The sequence below is a fragment of the Protopterus annectens genome, chromosome 7.part0 (genome assembly GCF_019279795.1).
Source record: "Protopterus annectens isolate FY-2018-M chromosome 7.part0, PAN1.0, whole genome shotgun sequence".
Lineage (NCBI taxonomy): Eukaryota > Metazoa > Chordata > Ceratodontiformes > Protopteridae > Protopterus > Protopterus annectens.
The window spans coordinates 772,772,407-772,792,700 of NC_056739.1; the positions used below are offsets into that span (position 1 = coordinate 772,772,407).

At 44.1% G+C, this 20,294-nt stretch overlaps 1 protein-coding gene across 2 annotated transcripts in view; it reads left to right on the forward strand.

Moving 5' to 3' along the window:
- SAP25 (Sin3A associated protein 25) overlaps positions 1 to 20,294 on the forward strand; it is a 1,501,590-nt gene that overhangs the window by 431,475 nt on the left and 1,049,821 nt on the right. For both annotated transcript variants that reach the window (XM_044077299.1, XM_044077298.1), the window contains 2 exons: positions 1,521 to 1,699; positions 3,065 to 3,183. In XM_044077299.1, coding sequence (XP_043933234.1) covers positions 1,521 to 1,699; positions 3,065 to 3,183 — 298 coding nt within the window. The remainder of the gene's footprint in view (positions 1 to 1,520; positions 1,700 to 3,064; positions 3,184 to 20,294) is intronic.

Consider the following 20,294-nt stretch of genomic DNA (forward strand, 5'->3'; position numbering starts at 1 on the left):
TGATGTACATCATGTCTGAGAGCAGTTTTTCATTACTTACGGATTACTTGCAAGTGATATACAGTGCGCAGTTACTACCGGGATACTCAGTTGTGCGCCACGATATTTTGAATTCACTGTGGCATATTTACATATTACGTTTTTATCCGCAGCTTAGCCACTGATATTGGGTGTAATGCACCAGATTCCACAAACTTTACAAAATCCGGCCCATTATTTTAAAAAGGAAGTATTTTTAATAAAATATACGTGAAGTAAGCATTTTTATTGACTGATTACTGGATCATGTAACATGTAGTTTTGTTTAAATAAGTTGAAACGTGAATGTTTTAACAGTCTGATGAAGGCTGTTGTTAAGTTTCTTTTGAGGCAAAGGCACTTGCTGCAATAAAAGTGATTAAAATAGTTAAAAGTCACTGGTCATGTTTTGGAGGTTCAGTTATTAGATTATTTACCTGTCATTGTTTTTATTTTTTATTTATTTATTTATTTATTTTGCAAGTTTCCAGTCACTGACAAGCATCGCAGAGAAAGTCAGATAATTATCATGAACATGTTTATGTTATGTTTAGTTATTGTGCTTGGAACTTGTTACTTTCTGTTTTCAGTCGAGTACAGTGCCCCTTTTGGTATACACCTTTCCGAGCACCTGCAGCAATTGGAGAGCCCAAAAAGGTTCCTTACAAGAAAAATTCAAGGCCTTCAGCATCTGTCCTATGAGAATCATCTCAAATCACTGTCACTTTATTCTGTTTCATACAGACTGCTCAGAGGCGATCTCTGCCTTGGATATAAGGCAATCTTTGACTATGCTTTATTGGAAATACTGCATAGCCGTAAGTTAAATGGTACAGGGTTACTCGCTCTAATGGATTTATCCAAGTGCTGATCTTGGAAATAAGGGTAAAACTTGACTTGGCCTGTAAGGGCCCTAGGGTCATTAGCCTAGTAACTTCCTATGATCCTGTGATCCTAAAATACTCTGAAAATTATTTAGTTTGGCTCTTTTATTTTCAGTTAACTTAACTTAGTAGGTTTTTATTGTATATTCTGGCTAACAGGTGAATCAGTTCCATGTTTATTTATTTATTTTTACAAATTGATGAATTTAATGAAAAATACATTTGTCCAACATCACTTGTTTTAACTGCTTACAGAGAAGAGAGCAGTATTCCCTTAGGAAACTATGTGGGTTTAAGTGTGTTCGTTGTTTGAAAGCATCAGGCTGCAGTTTATAATTTAGAAACAAGGTCACGTTTGGCAAAAGAGGTTAATTTAATTTAAACGAAAACTGACTAGGATGGAAGTTAAGTTTACTTTTGATTGGCTTTCATCTTGCTAGCAGTTTTTGTTATTTCAGAGATTATATTAAGGATAGACAATTTTATTGATCCTTTTTAGCAACAAGCAAAAACTACAGATGAAAGTAAATGTATACTAGTTTAGTAGATTTCCTTTCTGAGTTTTCATAAAATGCTTTTTTTAATGCACTGTTTCACCATTTCTTTTGTCCCTGAAAGGTAACACATTCTGAACATCTGCGAGAAGGGATCTTCAGTGACGATGAGGCATTGGAAGCTCTTTTGGACAGCATAGTCTGGGAAGAAAAACATGTGGAGGTGGAGAGTACCAGCAGCTGTTTGACTGAGGAGGAGATCAAAGATGAATCTGTGTCCAGCGATACAGAGAACAGTGAATGGTAAGGTGCCTACAGCCCAGGCTGGGATGTTTAATTGTTATGCTGTCAGAGTTTATTTTGTGTGTGTGTGTGTGTGTGTGTGTGTGTGTGTGTGTGTGTGTGTGTGTGTGTGTGTGTGTGTATATATATGTATATATATATTATGGTTTGTCTTAGTGCAAAAGTCTTTCTGTCGTCAGGTCATTCAGGGGCATAACTTAAATGTCACTTTGTTTTCTGGAGGTGGATTATTGCTGAAATTCAGACCTATGATATTCAGCTGCACAATTGAGCGCCTTAAGCACCTTACTGTCCTGTCTCTTTTTCCTGATTACATTAGAATAAAGTTTTGTTTTAAATTCAGATGTCAGAATTACAGCAAACAAATTTCAAGCATAATGCCTAATTTGGAGTTGCAGAAACAGCTAAACTCCATGTACTTAAGGCATAAACAGTTGTTAAAAGCAAGTTATGCTCAGTTGTTAAATCAGTACAGAAGTATTTGTCTGTAACTTGATAAGAAGTACATTGTTGTAGCTCAGTACTCTTAGTGCAGTCACACTGCTTTCAGGAACAGAGTTTGTGGATTGAGTTGGACTGCGGCTGGGTACAGGTTAAAAGGATAACAAATCTAAAAGATAGTGCTTTCATTCTTCTATGCTGATATCTCCTTAGAACTCAGAGCATCTCCCCCCTCTGTTGCAGTTAATAACATTTTAAAAGTAGGAGCATCCCCCCAGTGTTGCTGTAACATACAGTTAATAACTCCATAGAACTCCGAGCATCACCCCCCCGTTACTTTAACATGCACTTAATATCTCCTTAGAACACAGAGCATCTTCCCCCCTCTGTTGCTGTAACATGCAGTTAATACCTCCTTAGAAGTTGGAGTGTCTGCTGCCTTTTTGCTGTAACATGCAGTTATATACTGTAATTGAAGACTTACTGCTTGTCTGTGCTGCTGAGATGAGCAGTGATTTCAGTAGCTGTCTGTGTTCCTTGTCTGTTGTGTAGAATTTTTTTGAGAGAATGCAGAAAGGTCAACATGTTAGTGACCTATGTAAGTCTGTACTTTTGGAATGGGTTTGTTAGCATCTGCATGGAGAAAAATGCACTTCATATTCACAGTAGTTAATGCTGTATCCTGCTGTACATACATGTACTTTAGTTTATCATTTGATGTTGTGTTATAATTGATTAGTAGTGCGTGTGAGACTACACACTACACTTTGAGACGTGTGTGTTGGGGTGGGCTTTGTTTCTTTGTTATGATATGCATCCCAGATCTGTGAGACTTAACTTTTAACTGACGTACATAAACCCATCAGGATTTAACTAATTTCTGCACAGCTTCTATATAAATGCAAGTTCCATTTCTGATTGCAGGTTTCATACAAGAACGCTGTCAGAGAGTCCTCAGACATGGCTAGCACCTTTCTCACCACCAGCCTTACCTTACTGTGGCCAGTCAGAAGAAGATGTATACTTGGATTCTAGTGACATAGGTAAGAAACTGGCTGCCATGAAGACATTTTCTGAAAACTGAATAGTTATGTCTAATACAGTATTAACTAACCAATGAAGCAAGCTTGTTCTGTTTATTTATTTATTCCATTTGTTTACCAGGATGGTCCAACTGGGTAATCAAACTGACACTTTTCAGTGGATGCCCATTGAGAAAAGTGCCATAATAAAATGAGTAAACAGTAAAACAATAGATGTGAGAGTGTTCAATCTCGCCGTTTGTTCTTACACCTGGGTTCAGAGCCGATCCTCGGCTCCGTGTCGGCCGCTTGGCAAAGCTCTGCATCGAGAAGAAGCTCGAGACCAACCTAACTCCCACAATCCCCCTCTGCCTTTACCTCAGATCTAGTTTGCCGCTGCAACGTTCGCATCATTTTGATGAGCTCGGACCACCTCAAAGCTAAGATTAATTAATTCTTATATTACTTGTATTATTTTTGGTATAAAACTCTTCTAAAGTTGATTGTGTGTGTGTATGAGTAGTGTATCGAGGGTTTCTCGGTTCCGTATATAATTTTTATATACTTCTTTGAGTTATTCCCTCGGGGCCTACCCCACCCTTTTACTTTTACTGGAGTTGACTATTGGATGTGACTTTATTAACAGGATTTGACAATTTTTACTGGATTTGACAACTTTTACTGGATTGGACATTTAGTACTAGCCATTTCTCTGTTTTCTGGGTTGATTTTTGTAAACATGTCAGAAAAAGCTAAATCAGGCTTCAAACGGTGCCAATGTGGACAGAAGATGTCTGTCACAGACAATCATAGTTCCTGCGTCTACTGTCTTGGCCCTCTCCATCTGCAAGAAGACTGCTCCATCTGTCATTCTTTCAGTGGAAGGGTCATGACAGATAGGCGCAGGAAGCTTATGGATAGGGGTCTTTTGAAGCCTGCATTCCAAGAGGCTCTGGATGCATCAGACCAGGCATCTAAATCCTCGAAGGAATCGAAGACGTCGGAGCCCAAGTCATCGGCTCCGAGCTCTTCATTCAAAGTTCGATCACCGGTTCCACAGACTTCGGGGCCGAGTGTTGAACTGTTGTCAGTTACCAAGCCTCGAGTCTTGGAACCGGTGACAGAGCTTCCTCCGCCTGCACTTTTGAGGTCGGCTCCGTCTTCGATTCCTTCAACGCGTTCTTCCAGGCCCCTCTCCGACACCAATGTAGACCGCGTGGTGCAGAAATTGATGGAGAATACGGCCTTGTCCAAACTCATCTCTGTCTCCTCCCAGTTGGTGTCGAGACTCGAAGGCCTTCCCTTATCTCCACCTGTTCCTCCTCCGAGGCCTATCCAGTCTTCGTAGCCGGGAGAGGCAGATCTGTTGATTGTGGAGCCCTCGGTGCCGGATCCGTCTTTTTCTCGGTCGGTACCGTTCACCTCAACTCCGTTGGACCCAGTACTGGAGTCTCGGAGCCGAAGATCCATCCTTGGGTCCGGGACTGAGAGTCGGACCGATGTTTCGGTTCCGACGCTCCCTCTCGGGGCCTCAGCTGGGATCGACTCGGCTCCGTCCTCGGGGTCGATGCCTTCGGTGCCTGTCTCGGGGATTCCTCCAACTTCTTCGAAACCGGGGGATACCTCGACTCGGGACCCGGGGGCCTTCGAACCCATGAGGAAGGTGTTGTCTGTTCAGACAACCACTTCAGCAGAAACAGCTTCTCCTTCCCCTAAAGGTCCGTTATCCTCCTCTGCACCCACGGCTACGTCTAAGCGTCGAGCACCAGTGTCTCAGTCACCCCTAGAGGGTGCCCCCTCTTCCTCGGAGGCTTCTTCGGATGCCCCCCCGAGGAAGTTCCGAGGAAAAGATTGTGTAAGAGGAGACACTTAGATTCTCCACAAGAATCATTGACATCAGACACTGACTTGGATGAGTCAGAAGGGTCCCCAAAATCACCCTCAGAGGATGTCACCTTTTCTGACATCCTGGAGATCCTAAAACAGAGAGGTGATTGGCAAGCCCTTCCCCCTTCTGAGGATGAGTCAGTCTTGCTGAAGGCATTCGGTGCTCGCCCTTCCTCCTCCTGGGTCACTCCGCCCTTCGATGAGTTGATGGAACTGATTGCTCGAAGGGCGTGGGAGGCACCTGACATGGTGGAGCCAGTCCCTAGAAAGCCTAACAAATATATTACTGCCCCCCAAGATAAGGCTTATCTGACAAAGGGAGTGCCATTGGACGCTATGGTGGTGGCAGCTGCCACGAAAAAGGAGATGTTTGAATCTTCCTCATCTGTCCATCCACCTAACAGAGATTCTAGGACTATGGACAGGTATGGGAAGTGCATTTTTAGTTCAGCGGCTTTTTCTATGCGATCCCTGAACTATTTGACCCACTTCACACGGCTACAGAGGGATCTAATCAAAGAGTTGGGAGATACCCTCCAGGGTACTACAGATGCTGCCGTCTCGGAAAAGGTTGCAGCACATCTCAATACCCTTACATCTATTGCAAACTCGTCCATGAGGCTGATCTCATACGCAGCCGAAGGATCGAGTAGGGCAGCGGCTTCAGCGATTGCTCTTCGTAGACAATCCTGGATGCGCTTATGTTCATTTGCGGAAGCCTTCAAGTCTTCCTTTACTAACGCCCCGTTTGATGGTGCCACTCTTTGGCCCCAAAGTAAAGGAGACCCTTACCCGGTGTGAGCAAGAGGGAAAGACTCTGTCTGCTGTCGGAGTCCGTTTTTCCACCCCATCCAGACCGTACCCCAAAGGGCAACGTGGTGGAAAAATGTGGTTTCGAAAACCCCAAGGTTCTTTCCCAGGCACACAGGGTGATGCCCCCTCTAGAGGCAGAGGAGGGGGCAGAGGTGGAAGACGTCGCCCTGGCGGCAGAGGGGGTCCGCAGAACCAAGGTGACAGGGATACACTCCCCGGGAAACCTTTCCAGCACTCCTGAGAGGAGGCCCGACTGTCCTGCTCTGGAGGCAGTCGGGGGTCGCTTAGCTTTATACCCTCAGGCCTGGCAAAATCTTACATCAGACAATTGGGTAAAAAGCATTGTTACCAGAGGCTACAGAATTCCCTTCCTATTGCCCCCAATTCCACAGAAAAGACTTCCAGATGTGCCGCCCCATCTGCGAGGTCCTGCAGCTATAGAAATTTCAAAGCTGCTAGAAAAAAGAGTCATCCAACCAGTCCCAGCGGACCAAAGAGGATTCGGAACTTACTCAAGGTTCTTTTTAGTTCCAAAAAAGACAGGGGACTGGAGGCCAATTCTGGACCTAAGCAATCTCAATACCTTCATCAAGAAGGAAAAGTTCCGGATGGTCACGCTTCAATCGATCCTTCCATTTCTGCAGAAGGACAACTGGATGTGCTCAATAGATCTAAAGGACGCATACTACCACATCAAAATGGCCAGGGAGTCCAGGGATCACTTGCGCTTCCGGCTGGGAGCCAGTCATTATCAGTTTCGAGCCCTGCCCTTTGGTCTGACCTCAGCCCCCAGGGTTTTCACCAAATGTATGGCAGTGGTAGCGTCTCACTTGAGACGCCTGGGATTCCAGGTGTTTCCGTATCTGGACGACTGGCTCCTTTCTGCCACCACGGAGCATCGACTGATTCAGGCCAGGGATTACACGCTACAACTTTGTGTACATCTCGGAATTTCCGTAAATTTCGAAAAATCCTTACTACAGCCATCACAGCATATCTCATTCATAGGAGCAGAATTGGATACGCGTTGCTTAATTCTAAGGCTTCCTCCAGAAAGGATAAACTCCCTACGAGACCATATATATCTTCTTCTATCATCCAGAAAATCCCCAGCGAAACTGGTTCTGAAGGTTTTGGGGCTCATGGCAGCTTCTCTCATTGCGATACCCTTGGGAAGACTGCACATGAGAGTTCTTCAATGGCTACTGTTTGCACAATGGTCATTCCAAAAGCTACCCCTGACACACGAAATTCACATCACGAACATATGCAAATCACACCTAGCTTGGTGGCTACGGACTTGCAATCTTTCCAGCAGAAGACCATTTGTGCTGTCCACGCCGACAGCAACGGTGACCACGGACGCTTCCCTGATAGGGTGGGGGGGCATCTTTCAGGGACAGACAGTCCAAGGCGAATGGACCAATTTGGAATACAATCTGCACATCAATGTTCTAGAGTTGAGGGCAGTGTTTCTAGCGTTGCAACACTTTGCTCCCCTTCTTCCTCTAGGGACAATTGCAGTTCAGACGGACAACATGTCCGTAGTCTGGTACATAAACAAGCGAGGGGGAACCAAGTCTTATCAACTATGCAGAGAGGCCATGAGAATCTGGCAATGGGTGGAGTCCACAGGTCGTTTTCTGATAGCAACGCACATCCCGGGGTTATCCAACGTCATAGCGGACAGGTTGAGCAGAGCCATACTGTTACCTCAGGAGTGGTCCCTCAAACAGTCAGTTGCGAAGGAAATATTTCGCAAGTGGGGCCAGCCTTCCTGCGATCTGTTTGCATCTCCAGTGAACGCCAAATGCAGGAGCTATTTTGCCCTATTACCCCCTCCAGGGGAAGTCCCCAGGGACGCTCTGGTTCACGATTGGCCCCCAGGTCTCCTGTACGCTTTTCCTCCTGTTCCCCTGATTTCAAAATTTCTACAGAAAGCCAGCAACCTGCAAAGGACAATTATCCTCATTGCCCCATTCTGGCCTCGTCAAATCTGGTTTCCCTCTCTTTTGGCACACCAAATGCGGGAACCCTGGATCCTGGACCCAGAGCCGGATCTACTGACCCATTCGTCAGGGGCTCTCCACCCGTCGCTTCTCTCCCTCAGACTAGCAGCTTGGCTGCTCCGCTTCCCTTCTTAGCCAGGTCTGATCTTCTATCCCCAGCAGTTCAAAATATCCTGGTGGCTTCTCATAAAGCTTCCACTACAAAGATCTACACTAGTAAATGGAAGCGTTTTGTGCACTGGGCAACTACACAACAATTGGATCCCGTAATAGCTCCTTTGAATAAGGTCTTGGAGTTTTTAACCGAACTGTTCCACCAAGGGGCTTCTCCTGCCACTTTGAGAGTGCAATTAGCTGCCATATCAACCTTTCATGTGGGGGAAAGTGGGGCTCCTATTATGGCTCACAGACTTTGTAAGGCCTTTCTAAAAGGATCTTTCCATATTAGACCACCAGTTAGAAGTCCTACTTCACCTTGGAACTTGAACCTTCTTTTGTCACAGCTGATGCTACCACCTTTTGAACCAGCCTCTTCCTGTCCTTTGAAGTTTTTGTCATGGAAGACCCTTTTTCTGGTGGCTATCACATCGGCCAGGCGGGTATCGGAGCTTCAAGCTCTTTCAGTTAAACATCCTTATTTGATCTTTCACCCTGATAGAGTATCTCTTCACACTAATCCATCCTTTCTTCCTAAAGTTTGCTCCGTTAATAATATTAATCAGTCCATTGAACTCCCCACCTTTTTCAAGAACCATTCCAATAAGTTGGAATATATGTTACACAAGTTAGATGTTCATAGACAACTCAGATTTTACTTGGACAGAACAAAGGATCACAGAAAAACAGACCAGCTCTTTGTAGCCTTCTCAGACAGCAAGAAAGGTATGGCAGTTACAAAACGAACCCTGTCCAAATGGCTTTCTGATTGCATTATTTTTGTTTATACTGCCTCTGAACAAACTTTACCTGTCAAGCCCAAAGGGCACTCTACAAGATCAGTATCTACATCCCTGGCTCATGCAGCCCGCCTGCCGTTAGACACTATTTGTGCGGCTGCCACTTGGTCTAAACCACATACATTCATTTCTCATTACAAAGTAGACAGGATTTCTAGGGACAGGGCAACCTTTGGTTCCACTGTGCTCAGGAACGTTCTCCCCTGAGTTCCTCAGGAACATGGAGCTAGGGACGCTACCCAGGTGTAAGAACAAACGGCGAGATTGAACACTCTCACATATAGAAGTTATGTCCTTACCATAACGTTCCATGTGGAGTGTTCATCTCGCCTTTGTTCTTACATTCCCACCCTCAGGAAGAACGTCCAGTTTAGGTGCCTGGTTTGTTTCTCCTGCTTCTGCCTTGAGCAGTTGTTATGGCTATGTATTTTAGCTATGTTTATTCTTGTTTGGCATGAATGTGTTTTGCTCTCTTCTGTTTACTGTTGGTTTGCTTGCAAACTAGATCTGAGGTAAAGGCAGAGGGGGATTGTGGGAGTTAGGTTGGTCTCGAGCTTCTTCTCGATGCAGAGCTTTGCTAAGCGGCCGACACGGAGCCGAGGATCGGCTCCGAACCCAGGTGTAAGAACAAAGGCGAGATGAACACTCCACATGGAACGTTATGGTAAGGACATAACTTCTATTTTGCACGTTTTGCTACCTAAGAAATGCATTGTCTATTTAACTGTGTCTATAAAGTTTGTGTATAAATTTTGATTGCAAATTGCAAATTCTGATGGTATGTATATCTTTATGTGGAGCTTTTCTCCCCAAGCCTCAACTGAAGATGGGCTCACTTTGGCCCACTGGACTTTCCTGGTAAACAAATGCAAATAAGTAGAAATCCCAGACAGTACTATAATACCCCACTAGGGCATTATAGATAAGCTCACCAGCTTAAATATAAACCCCTATGTCACTAGATGGATTGGAAAGTGGCTCAAGGACAGAACCCACATGGTTAGAATTGCTGGAGCCATGTCAGACTCCAAACCAGTTACAAGTGGTGTCCCACAAGGCTCAGTCCTGGGACCTCTCTTGTTCAGTATATATTTCTCGGAGGTACAGGCCAACACGGAAGGACTGTGGTTGACCAAGTTCGCAGATGACTGCAAACTGGGCGCCATAATCGACTCTCCAGCCGACATAAGCATCCTCCAAAAGGGCCTCATAGAAACAGACATCTGGTGCCAGAGCTATGACCTCAAGCTAAATGCCAAAAAGTGTATAGTCATCCCCTTTGGCAAAAACAATGTGCCCACAAATTACCACATAGGCGGTAATCCATTAAGTACAGAAGAAGTAATTAGGGACCTGGGAACCCAGGTTGATAGCAATCTCTCATTTGACAACCACGTGGCCAAAGTGGTTAGAAAAACATTTTATATAGCCCACCTAATCATGAAGGGATTCACATTTAGATCAGGGGAGGTCATCCTGCTTCTTTACTCATCCCTCATCAGGCCCATAATTGAGTACAATGCCCCTTTTGGGATGTACCTTACCAGACACCTGCAGCAACTGGAAAGACCCCAAAAGTACCTCACCATGAGGATCAAAGGGCTCAAACAGATGCCATATGCTGCCCGGTTAAAGAAACTCCAGCTCTACTCAGTGGCATACCGCCTGTTCAGAGGCAATCTGTGCCTGACGTATAAAGCCATGTCCAACCCGGAATTAATGGACATGCTGCACCTCAGAAAATCCAAATCCCATCGAGCTATGCACTCGAGAGACTTGAACCTCAGCACTGAAATAAATAGGACATGCTGGAGGGACAGATTCATAACCCAGAGGCTCCCTTCACTCTGGAATAAAATCCCAGTCCAGGTTAGGCAGAGTCCCACATTGACTCTCTTCAAGAGGAATCTTGATGAGTGGATGGGAGATCGTAGGTTTACCCCGGGTATCACTTCTGTGTCACTGTTAGACAGAGGCACAGTATACTAACCTCGAAAAAGGGCATAGCAAAATAAATTTAAAATGGGTGGCGAAAGCCAAACACATTCTGGCTAGGCTTATAAATGCCCTAGGGCAGATAGCCTAGTATGAACCTATGAACCTATAAGCAGCTCAAACATTGATCTTAAATAAGAAATGCTGAATTACAAAAACAATTTAAAAACATTCACCATAAATAGTTTTTGTAATTGAGCATTTCTTATTTTCTATTCTGTTTTTTATGTATTTTATGTATTGTTTATGCATTGTTTATGCATTTTTATATATACATATTTTATATATGTTTTGTGATAGAGAAGTATTTACCTTTTAGTAATTTGTGGTCATGTGATGTAATGTCATGGCTACAGCTGTGTGATTGGGGGATTTTAAAATTGCTTCCGTATTTAAGAGCAATGTTTGAATTTTTGTATGAAGGTATATTTGTGAAAACGCTTACTTGTCTTGTAATAAAACGCTTTTACTGGATCCTACACTTGGAGTCATCTATCTTGTGAGAACATCTGCTGTGAGCTGCTTATAGTACTGTCTGGGATTTCTACTTACTTGTGTATACGATAGCAGCATTTTTCTGGGTGGATTTTCTATTTTTTACCTCTTCTAAATGCAAATAGGTAAATAAATAATAAAGTTTAGACAATGAACATTAATACATTTTAGGTCAATGTAAACTAGTCACAGTTTGATCAAAAATTTTAACATCTGATATGGGAATAGTATGTAGTAGAATAAAAATGTCATGCAGTGTTACATTTCAGGATAAGAAAATAAAAACAGATTATTTATAATTGACATATACTTTTTTTTCCAAACTTTGTGGCACAATAATTTTTATAAGTTGTGATGCTGATAGTAGGTGTAGTAGGTTAGCAGACAAGGTGATGGTTGTATCAGGAAGGGGTATGAGAGCCATTTTGTTAATGGAGAGGCTATATAGCATGTTATCCCAGGAGAGGTACAAGAGCATAGCCAAGTATTTCTAGATGATCCTTTAAGCGTAGTTTGAAAGACTTATCGGTTTCTAATATCCTGAGAGAGAGAGAAAGAGGTATGGAATTTCTGGTTTTAGAGAAAGAGGAAGGGTATAGGGAGTCTCCAGCAGTATATTGTTTGATTTAGTTTCAGTAAGCAACATTTTGCCAGAAGAGCTTGGTGATCTTTTGGGACTGTATAGTTGAAGAATATTGTTTAGACCTGGGCATTTGTCTGGATCATATATGTGGTTATATGTCATTATAAGTTGTAAGTCTTGATTCTAGCCACTGAAGTTGCTTTAGTGCGAGGCAATGAAATGTCCTATAATGATTATTGGCAGCAAATGTTGCATTTTTATTATAGTACCAGTCAAGTGAGGAGGGTTGATTGGATTGTAAATTCATGAATATGGGAGCTGCATAATAAAGGAAAGGAGGGATAAGAACAGAAGCAACAATGCTTATTCTGGTCTGTTCTGTTAGGAAGAGTTTGGCTGTATAGAGGGCTCCTAATTTTCGATGGGTTTTCTTTACAGAGTGTTTTATGTCGCGATTGAAATTTTAGATCTGATGTTGTCAGTCTTCAACTGTTCTTGACTGACGGGTACTCTGTTCCATCACTCGGAACCAATCTGGCCATTGTATAGCTCCCGTCAGCCAAAACAATCTCCCAAGTTGCAAGTCTACCCATAATTCCCCTCTCTAGATTACCGCAGATTTCGTTTGCCCTTTTGAGAATCAGACATGTCAGCCAAGTCATCTTTCATAGCTAATTTTCTAAATTTCTTATAGCTATTTCTTACTAAATTACAGTTAATTTTTCTACATGTTGTTTTTTAGTTCCTATTGTCAAGTGTTTGGTTTACCCTGAGTGTGTGTTTTTCTTTTTTACCATTGTAATTTCTTTCCCCCTACCATCACTGGTAGTTCTTTTCTATTTCTTACCCTTGTGGTAACTTTTCTACCATTGTTGGTAGACTTTTCCCTCTCTATTTCCTTGGTGTGTATGTGTGTGGGTGTTTGTGTGTGTGTGTGTGTTTGCGTGTGTGTATGTTTTTCATAGTTTTATAATTGTGACAGAAAAGCCAAAATCTACAAGCACAGGAAGTGTACTGAGTGCAGCACAAAAATACCAAACTCAGATAGTCATGATAAATGCATTTATTACTTGCATGTGCCTTACCTGAGTGTGGATTGCTCCCGTATTAGTAATAGAACCCTGGCTGAGAGAATTAATAAGTTAATCCTCAAAGGGTTCCTTAAGGCCCTTTTTGAGGAAGCCTTGTCCAAGGCTGACCAGTCTCCTCTGACCTCTGGCTCTAAGTCCTGTTGATCAGTGCTGTAATCCCCTTTGACACTGACTGTTAAGAAGCACAACTATGCCTCTGAAGGTTCCTCCTCAGAACTGAAATTCAAGGTTCCAAAACTGTCAGAACAGTCAAAGTCTCCGGCACCAAAGAGTTCTTCCGTTTCTTCTACTCTGGTTATGTCTAAGGTTCAGAGCCTTAGTTCTACAGTTCCGACCATCTCTACGGCTCTGACTTCATTGCCTGTTGTTTCACCCTTGGTGCAACAGACGGTACCGAAGCAAACCATAATTTTGGAAGCGAGGTCTACTTACTCACCCTCAATGGATCCCTTCCGGACAATTACCCAGTCCGTTCCTAGAGAGGCCAGAGTCTCCTTCAGCCCTTTCAACGTGCTCCACAGAAGTCTTTCAGAACTGGATGATGTTAGGTTGGTGGACCAGATCTTGGCAGCCCAGGGGGTCTTTTCTCTGCTGTTCAGCCCACTCTCCCTCCCAGAGTGCTGTTTTTTCCCCAAGTACACCCAGTTACTCTCCTCCTCTAACCTCATCTCAGGATTTAGAGCCTTTGGCTGCATCCACCCAGGTTCCTATGACTTCTGTACCAACTGCACCTTTGCCCTTGGTGCCGAGTCTAGCTCCTGGCCCCCTTGGTGCCATTTGGTACTATCAGGTCCCTAGGACCGCATCTTCGTCGTCGAGCACAGAGAGTTCGTGTCAGTTCCGAGCATTTCCACTGAGTCATCAGTATCCCTTACTGCTGTGGCGGCAGTGGACCCTTCCTTGGTTCTGGTTTGCCAGGTGGATCTGGGATGTGATCCTGGTTCTTAGTATGTCAGTCTCAGTTCTGGGGCTGCCATCCCTCCTTAGAGGGTCCTGCCTTTCAGGCTATGGAAAGGGCCTTGGCCACTCTGTTTCATCTCATGTGGCTCCTGGGTTATTGGAGTCCTCCCTTGAGGCCCCAGGCTCTTCAGTTCAAGCACCAACATTTACCCCGGACAGCGTGCATCACTGTCACAAGACTTACCTTCTAAGGGTACCTTCTCTTCCACGTCCTCCTCAGATGTTCCCATTGAGGAGCCCCCTCAGAAGAGATCGTGCTAGAGGAAGCACTTTGATTCTCCGGAAGAATCCATGACAGAGGATATGGATTTTAGCGAAGGGCAGAGTTCCCCACTATCACCTCTGGAAGATGTCTCCTTCAGAGACATCCTGAAGCAGAGGGGTGGTTGGAAGTCCAAAGACCCATCCTCGCAGGAATCTGTGTACTTGTAGGCCTTTGGTGTGTGCCCATCTACCTCCTGGGTGACCCTGCCCACTGACATTTTAATTAAACTAATTGCTCACCGGGCTTGGAAGGCTCCTGATGCAGTGGAACCAGTCCCCCAGAGACCTAATAAGATACTTACTGCTCCAGAGGACCAACTGGGCTAAGGGCTCGGTAGTAGATGCTTTTGTGGTAGCGGCAGCCACTAAAAAAGAACTTGCCGAGGAAAGTTCTACTGTCCACCCCCTGAACTGAGAGTCCAGGCCGATGGACAGATTTGGGAAGTGGGTCTATGCATCATCGACCTTCTCAATCAGGTCCTTGAACTTCTTGGCACATTTGACTAGACTCCAAAGGGATCTGATCAAGTAGCTGTAAGATACCCTGGTGGGAGCTATGGCTGAAAGGTCCAGGAAAAGGTAACTAGGTACCCTGGAGTCTATATCGAACTTGTCCATGAGGCTTATTCCACACGCAGTCGAAAGGGCGACCAGGTCAGCAGCTTCAGGCGTTGCTATACAGAAACATGTTTGGATGCGTCTGTGTGAGTTTGTGGAACCATTCAAATCTTCCTTTGCCAATGCCCTTTTTGATGTGCCCTCCTTGTTTGGTCCCAAAGTCAAGGAAACTCTGTCCAGGTATGAGAAGTATGTAAAGACTTTGTCTGCTATGGGGTTATGTTTTTCCACTCCTATTCCAGGAATCAAAGGAGTGGTAAAATGTAGTTCAAGAAATCCAAGAAGCCTTTCCAGGACACATGTGGCTCAGACTCCCATTGGGGCAGTGAGGGAAGTTACAGTGGAAGACGCCATCCCAGAGGCAGGAGTGGTCTGCAGAATCAAGGTTCCAGAGACTCATTCTCTGGTCATCTTTATCAGCGCTCCTGAAGGGAGGCCTGATTTCTTACATCTGGAGACAGTCAGGGGAAGATTTTTGTTGCATCCAAATGCCTGGCAACGCATAACCACTGATGCTTGGGTGCTAAGTATAATTACCAGAGGTTATCTAATTCCATTCGCCTTTTATCCCAGAACCCCTGCAGGACTCCCCGATGTTCCACCCAGTCAAAGAGTTCAAGCAGCATTAGAAGTACAAAAGCTGCTAGAAAAAGAGTCATCCAAGAAGTCCAACAGACCAATTAGAATCCAGTTTTTACTCAAGATTCTTTTTAGTGCCAAAGAAAACAGGGGACTGGAGACCAATTTTGGATTTCAGTATTCTAAACCAAGTTTGTCCAACAAGCAAAAGTCCAGATGGTCATGGTTCAGTCTATTCTCCCTTTCTTAAAGAAGGACGATTGGATATGCTCTATCGACTTTCAAGACATGTATTGCCACATAAAAGTGGACAAACGCTCTAGAAAGTTTCTCCACTTCCAAATAGGAGCCAGTCATTTCCAGTTCAGAGCGCTGCCCTTTAGTCTCACCATAGCCCCCAGAGTGTTCACCAAATGCATGGCAGTGGTCACAGCTCACTTGAAGCTGCACGGATTCCAAGTGTTTCCTTACCTAGACGACTGACTCCTCTCCGCTCCCTCCAGGCATCTACTGCAACAGTCTATGAACGTCATACTGGACCTGTCCCGCCAATTGGGCATAACAGTAAATGCTGTGAAATCCAAGTTAACTCCCACCCAAGAAATGTAGTATAGTGGAGCTCATCTCAACGCCTCTTCTTGCATTGCTTCGCTTCCCCTTCACAAGTTGCAGAAGATACAGATGCAAGTTCATCCTTTACTGCACTCAAACAAGATACCTGCTCAACTGATTTTTCAAGCCCTAGGCTCCATGGCAGCTGCTATCACATTAGTCCCACTAGCAAGATTTCAAATGAGACGTCTCCAGTGGCTATTAGCAAACCAGTGGTCAACTTTATCTCAGCCCATGGACCACTTAATTTTCATATCCAGCTAATGCAAGAATGATCTAATCTGTTGGATGCATTTAAAGGAGATTCTTTGAGGTCATCCCTTTGTCTTCCCCCAGCTTAAGGCCGTAGTGACAACAGATGCTTCCTAGATAGGGTGGGAGGCATTATCTAGGGAAGACAGTTCAAGGCACTTGGTCCCCCTCTGAGGCCAGCCTGCACATCAAAATACTGGAGCTAAGGGCAGTGCTTCTGGTGTTGCAAGCACTTCATTCTGCCTTACCTCTAGGGATGATAGCTATTCAGTCAGACAACATATCAGTGGTCTGGTACATCAACAAACGGGGGAGCCAAGTCCTACCCATTGTGTCGAGAAGCCCTTTGAGTGTGGCAATGGGCCATATCTTCCAACAGCTTTCTGATAGCAATACACATCACGGGGACTTCCAGTGTAATTGTGTACAAATTGAGCAGATGCATCTTTATGCCTTATGAGTGGTCTCTGAATCCCAGAGTAAAGAAGGAGATTTTTCTTTGTTAGGGCCAGCCTTGCTGCGACCTGTTTGCCTCACCCCTGAACAACAAGTGCAGAAGCTACTTTGTCCTAATCCCCCTTAGGGGGAGTCCCCCAGAGATGCTGTTTTTCAAGATTGGCCCGTGGGTCCACACTATGCCTTTCTCCCCTTCCCTCTGATCCCATTATTTCCCAAAAAAACATCTCTGTTAAGAAGCAAAGTGATCCTTATTGCTCTTTATTGTACTCAACAGATATGTTTTCCCTTCCTTTGGCCTCATCTACTTCCTCATCTACTTTGACCCCCATGGATTCTGGTCCCAGTTGCGGATCTCCTGTCCCATCCTCAGGACTAGTGTATCCCAATCTTCAGACTCTCGGGCTAACAGCTTGGTTCCTCCACTTCCGATAGTAGCCAGGCATAATGCTATACCTTCTCCCATGCAGCATATTTTGTTGGCATCTCATAAACAATCCACCAGAACTCTCCACCTAAGCAAATGGAAGAGATTTTCTATTTGGGCCTCTCACAATGGACCAGACTTTTTCAACGCCAGTAGAGACAATTTTGAAAGTCCTAGCTGCCACCTTTAATAAAGGAGCCCATGCCTCTACAGTCAAAGTTATTTTAGCAGCAATATCAAATTTTCATCTCGGATTTGGAAACCAACCTTTGATGTTTTACAGACTTTGTACGTTTTTTCTGAAGGGTACAATATGCATAAAGCCTCCTTTTAATGATCCTCTTCTACCTTGGGATCTGACTCTAGTACTGCAATCACTTATGGCACCACCATTTGAACCAGCAGCTACTTGCGATTTAAAGTTCTTTGTAAGTGTTACTTCTTGTAGCTGTCACTTCCACAAAATGAGTCTCTGAATTACAAGCCCTATGTTCTAAAGCTCCTGCCTTAATTTTCCATAAGGACAGAGTGTCACTCAGGACAAATCTAACATTTCTTCTTGAGGTGGTCTCAGATGTTAATATCAATCAGTCTGTAGACTTACTTGTATTTTTCCCAAATGTTTCTAACAAGGAGAGTACTGCTTTCACCTCCTGGATGTACACAGGCAGTTGCAGTTCTACCTAGACAGAACTAAATAGTTTAGGTTATCTGATCAATTGTTCGTATCCTTCGCCAGTGCATCTTTAGGCAGATCAGTGTCCAATGTAACTCTGTACAGGTGGTTGAGAGAATGTATATCTTTCATCTACAAGAACTTGAATATGAAACTCCCAAAACCAGTCAAGGCACATTCTGCTAGATCAGTGGCGACTTCTGCCATCTTTCACTCCAAAGCTTCCATGTCAGAAATTTATGTGGCTGCAACTGTGGCTAAGCCTCATACCTTTATTACGCATTACAAATTGGATATGGTCTTCATGGGGAGAGCATCCTTTGGTTCTACGGCGCTCAGGAATGTCCTTCCATAAGGCATCCCAGGATACAAGGTAGCTAGGGACTCTGTCCCATCAGTCAAGAATAGATGAAGATTGATAACATCAGATGAAGAAATTATGTCTTACCATAACATTCCATCTGTGTTATCGATCTTGATCTCTTCTTGCGTCCCTCCCGCCAGCCCCCTCCTTCAGGTTTCTGGTGGAGCGATACCCTGTCTTGGGTTCTTATTGTTACCCATACCTTGGACAAGGCTTCTGACCTTTATTACACTATCCTTCTGTATTTTGCAAACTCAATCTGAGGTAATCTAGATTGGGGAATTATGGGTAGACTTGCAGCTCGAGATATTTTTTTGGCTGATGCGAGCTGTACAATGGCCAGATCGGTTCCAAGGGTCAGAACTGAGTACCCATCCGTCAAGAATAGATGAAGAGTGGCAACACAGATGGAAAATTATGGTAAGACATCACTTTTTTTTTTATCAATGGTAACCCCCTAGTAGTTTGGCACGGTTTACCATTTTTACCTTGGCATTGCCTGATAATAAAATTGGGAGGAGAATTTTTGATTGGATAGCTGCTTAGGGGCGAATAAGAGAAGTTTGGATGTTTTGGGTTTAGAAGGAGCTATGAGCAAGTTTGTCAAGTCTCAATGTGTGAGAGAGCTTCTTGGGGGTGCTGTTGTAGTTTAATCATGTTTCTGGCAGAGGTAGATTATTGTTGAATTTGAATATTGAATGATAGTTGCTTGTTTGGTTGCTAAATGCAAGTCATTAATGAATGTATTAAAAATAATGGACCTAATATATACTTTTGAGGTACTCCCACAGATACTGGGGGAAGGAAGAGATGTCACTTTACAGCTTGTAGTCTGTTTGAGAGGTAATTGTTAAACTAGTTAGTGAGAGTTTATCATAACCTAGAGAAGACATCTTGCACAGTAAGATGTTCTTTGTGTTTCACTGTTGCAGTCATTACATTTGGGTTATCCCTGCCAGGGTAGCCCTTAGTCGGCCCGAATACCAGAGGCTTAGTAATTCTGCGTTGGTTGCTGTCGCTACAGGACTGATGTCAGGTTGTCAGTAGTATAAGGTAAGGCAGCCGACGCCTTTACAGCAGTCTTTCTTGCTGAGGAGCCCGAAGCAGAAGCAGTTTGCATGAGTGCTGGTTGACCGCTACCTGAGTTTTGTTTTCCAAATTGAACTTGAAGTCTTCTAAAGCTAAGTACCCCGTTGGGGATCCTTTTTTCTTGCTCTAACCGATGTCAGAAAAAGTTAACAATTGTCTCGCCTATGGAAAGTAAATACCACACTGAGACTTTCATTCTTACTGCGTCACTTGCTTAGGCCCAGACCACGACGTCCCCTGCTCTCGCTTTTGTGCTTTTATTCAGTGACAGAACTATACATTGTCGGGCCCTTATTGTAGCTAGACATTTTTGTTCTCAGTCCTTGATTTCCGATATGGATTCGGTAAGCCATCCGACATCAGATCTTCCAAAAAAACATAAGGATAAAGACAGAGACAGACCGCACAGGTCCAAACCTTCCGACGACGCTTCCATTAAGCTAGTTGTCAGTTCTCTGGTCCTCAGTGAGGTGCTTTCACAGCCCCTAATGCCCACTTCTGTGGATTCACAGGCCGCTACCGAGACCCTTTCGGAGTCCGGTATACCGCAGAACTCTTCATTGACTAAGGATACTGCAGTTGTCTCTACCTTGGATGGGTCCTGAACCGCTGAGCCGGTACCGACTTCCAGGAAGTACTTCTCACTACCGATTCTCGACACAAACCGATGACTTCTTTCATGTCTTCTGTTCTTTCAAAAACTACAGAGTTTTTAAGGCCCAGGGTATGAACCACACCCAAGAAACTGACAACCCCATCTCAGGCATCTGCTTCTTTGCCTCAGTCTCAAATGCTTAAAATGGTGGAAGACCTTATAATGTTGATCAGGGGAAGCCAAGCTACCCCTCCCAAAAGAAAAATAAATTTGTCCCAGTAGTCTTATCTGAACAGGAGTCCAATGACTCCGATGCCTCTGAATATGAAGACATGCAACTCCTCTCTGCTTATGTGGATTCTGATGCAGAGGAATCCATTCCTTCAGCCTCTCCACCCGAAGATTTTTCCT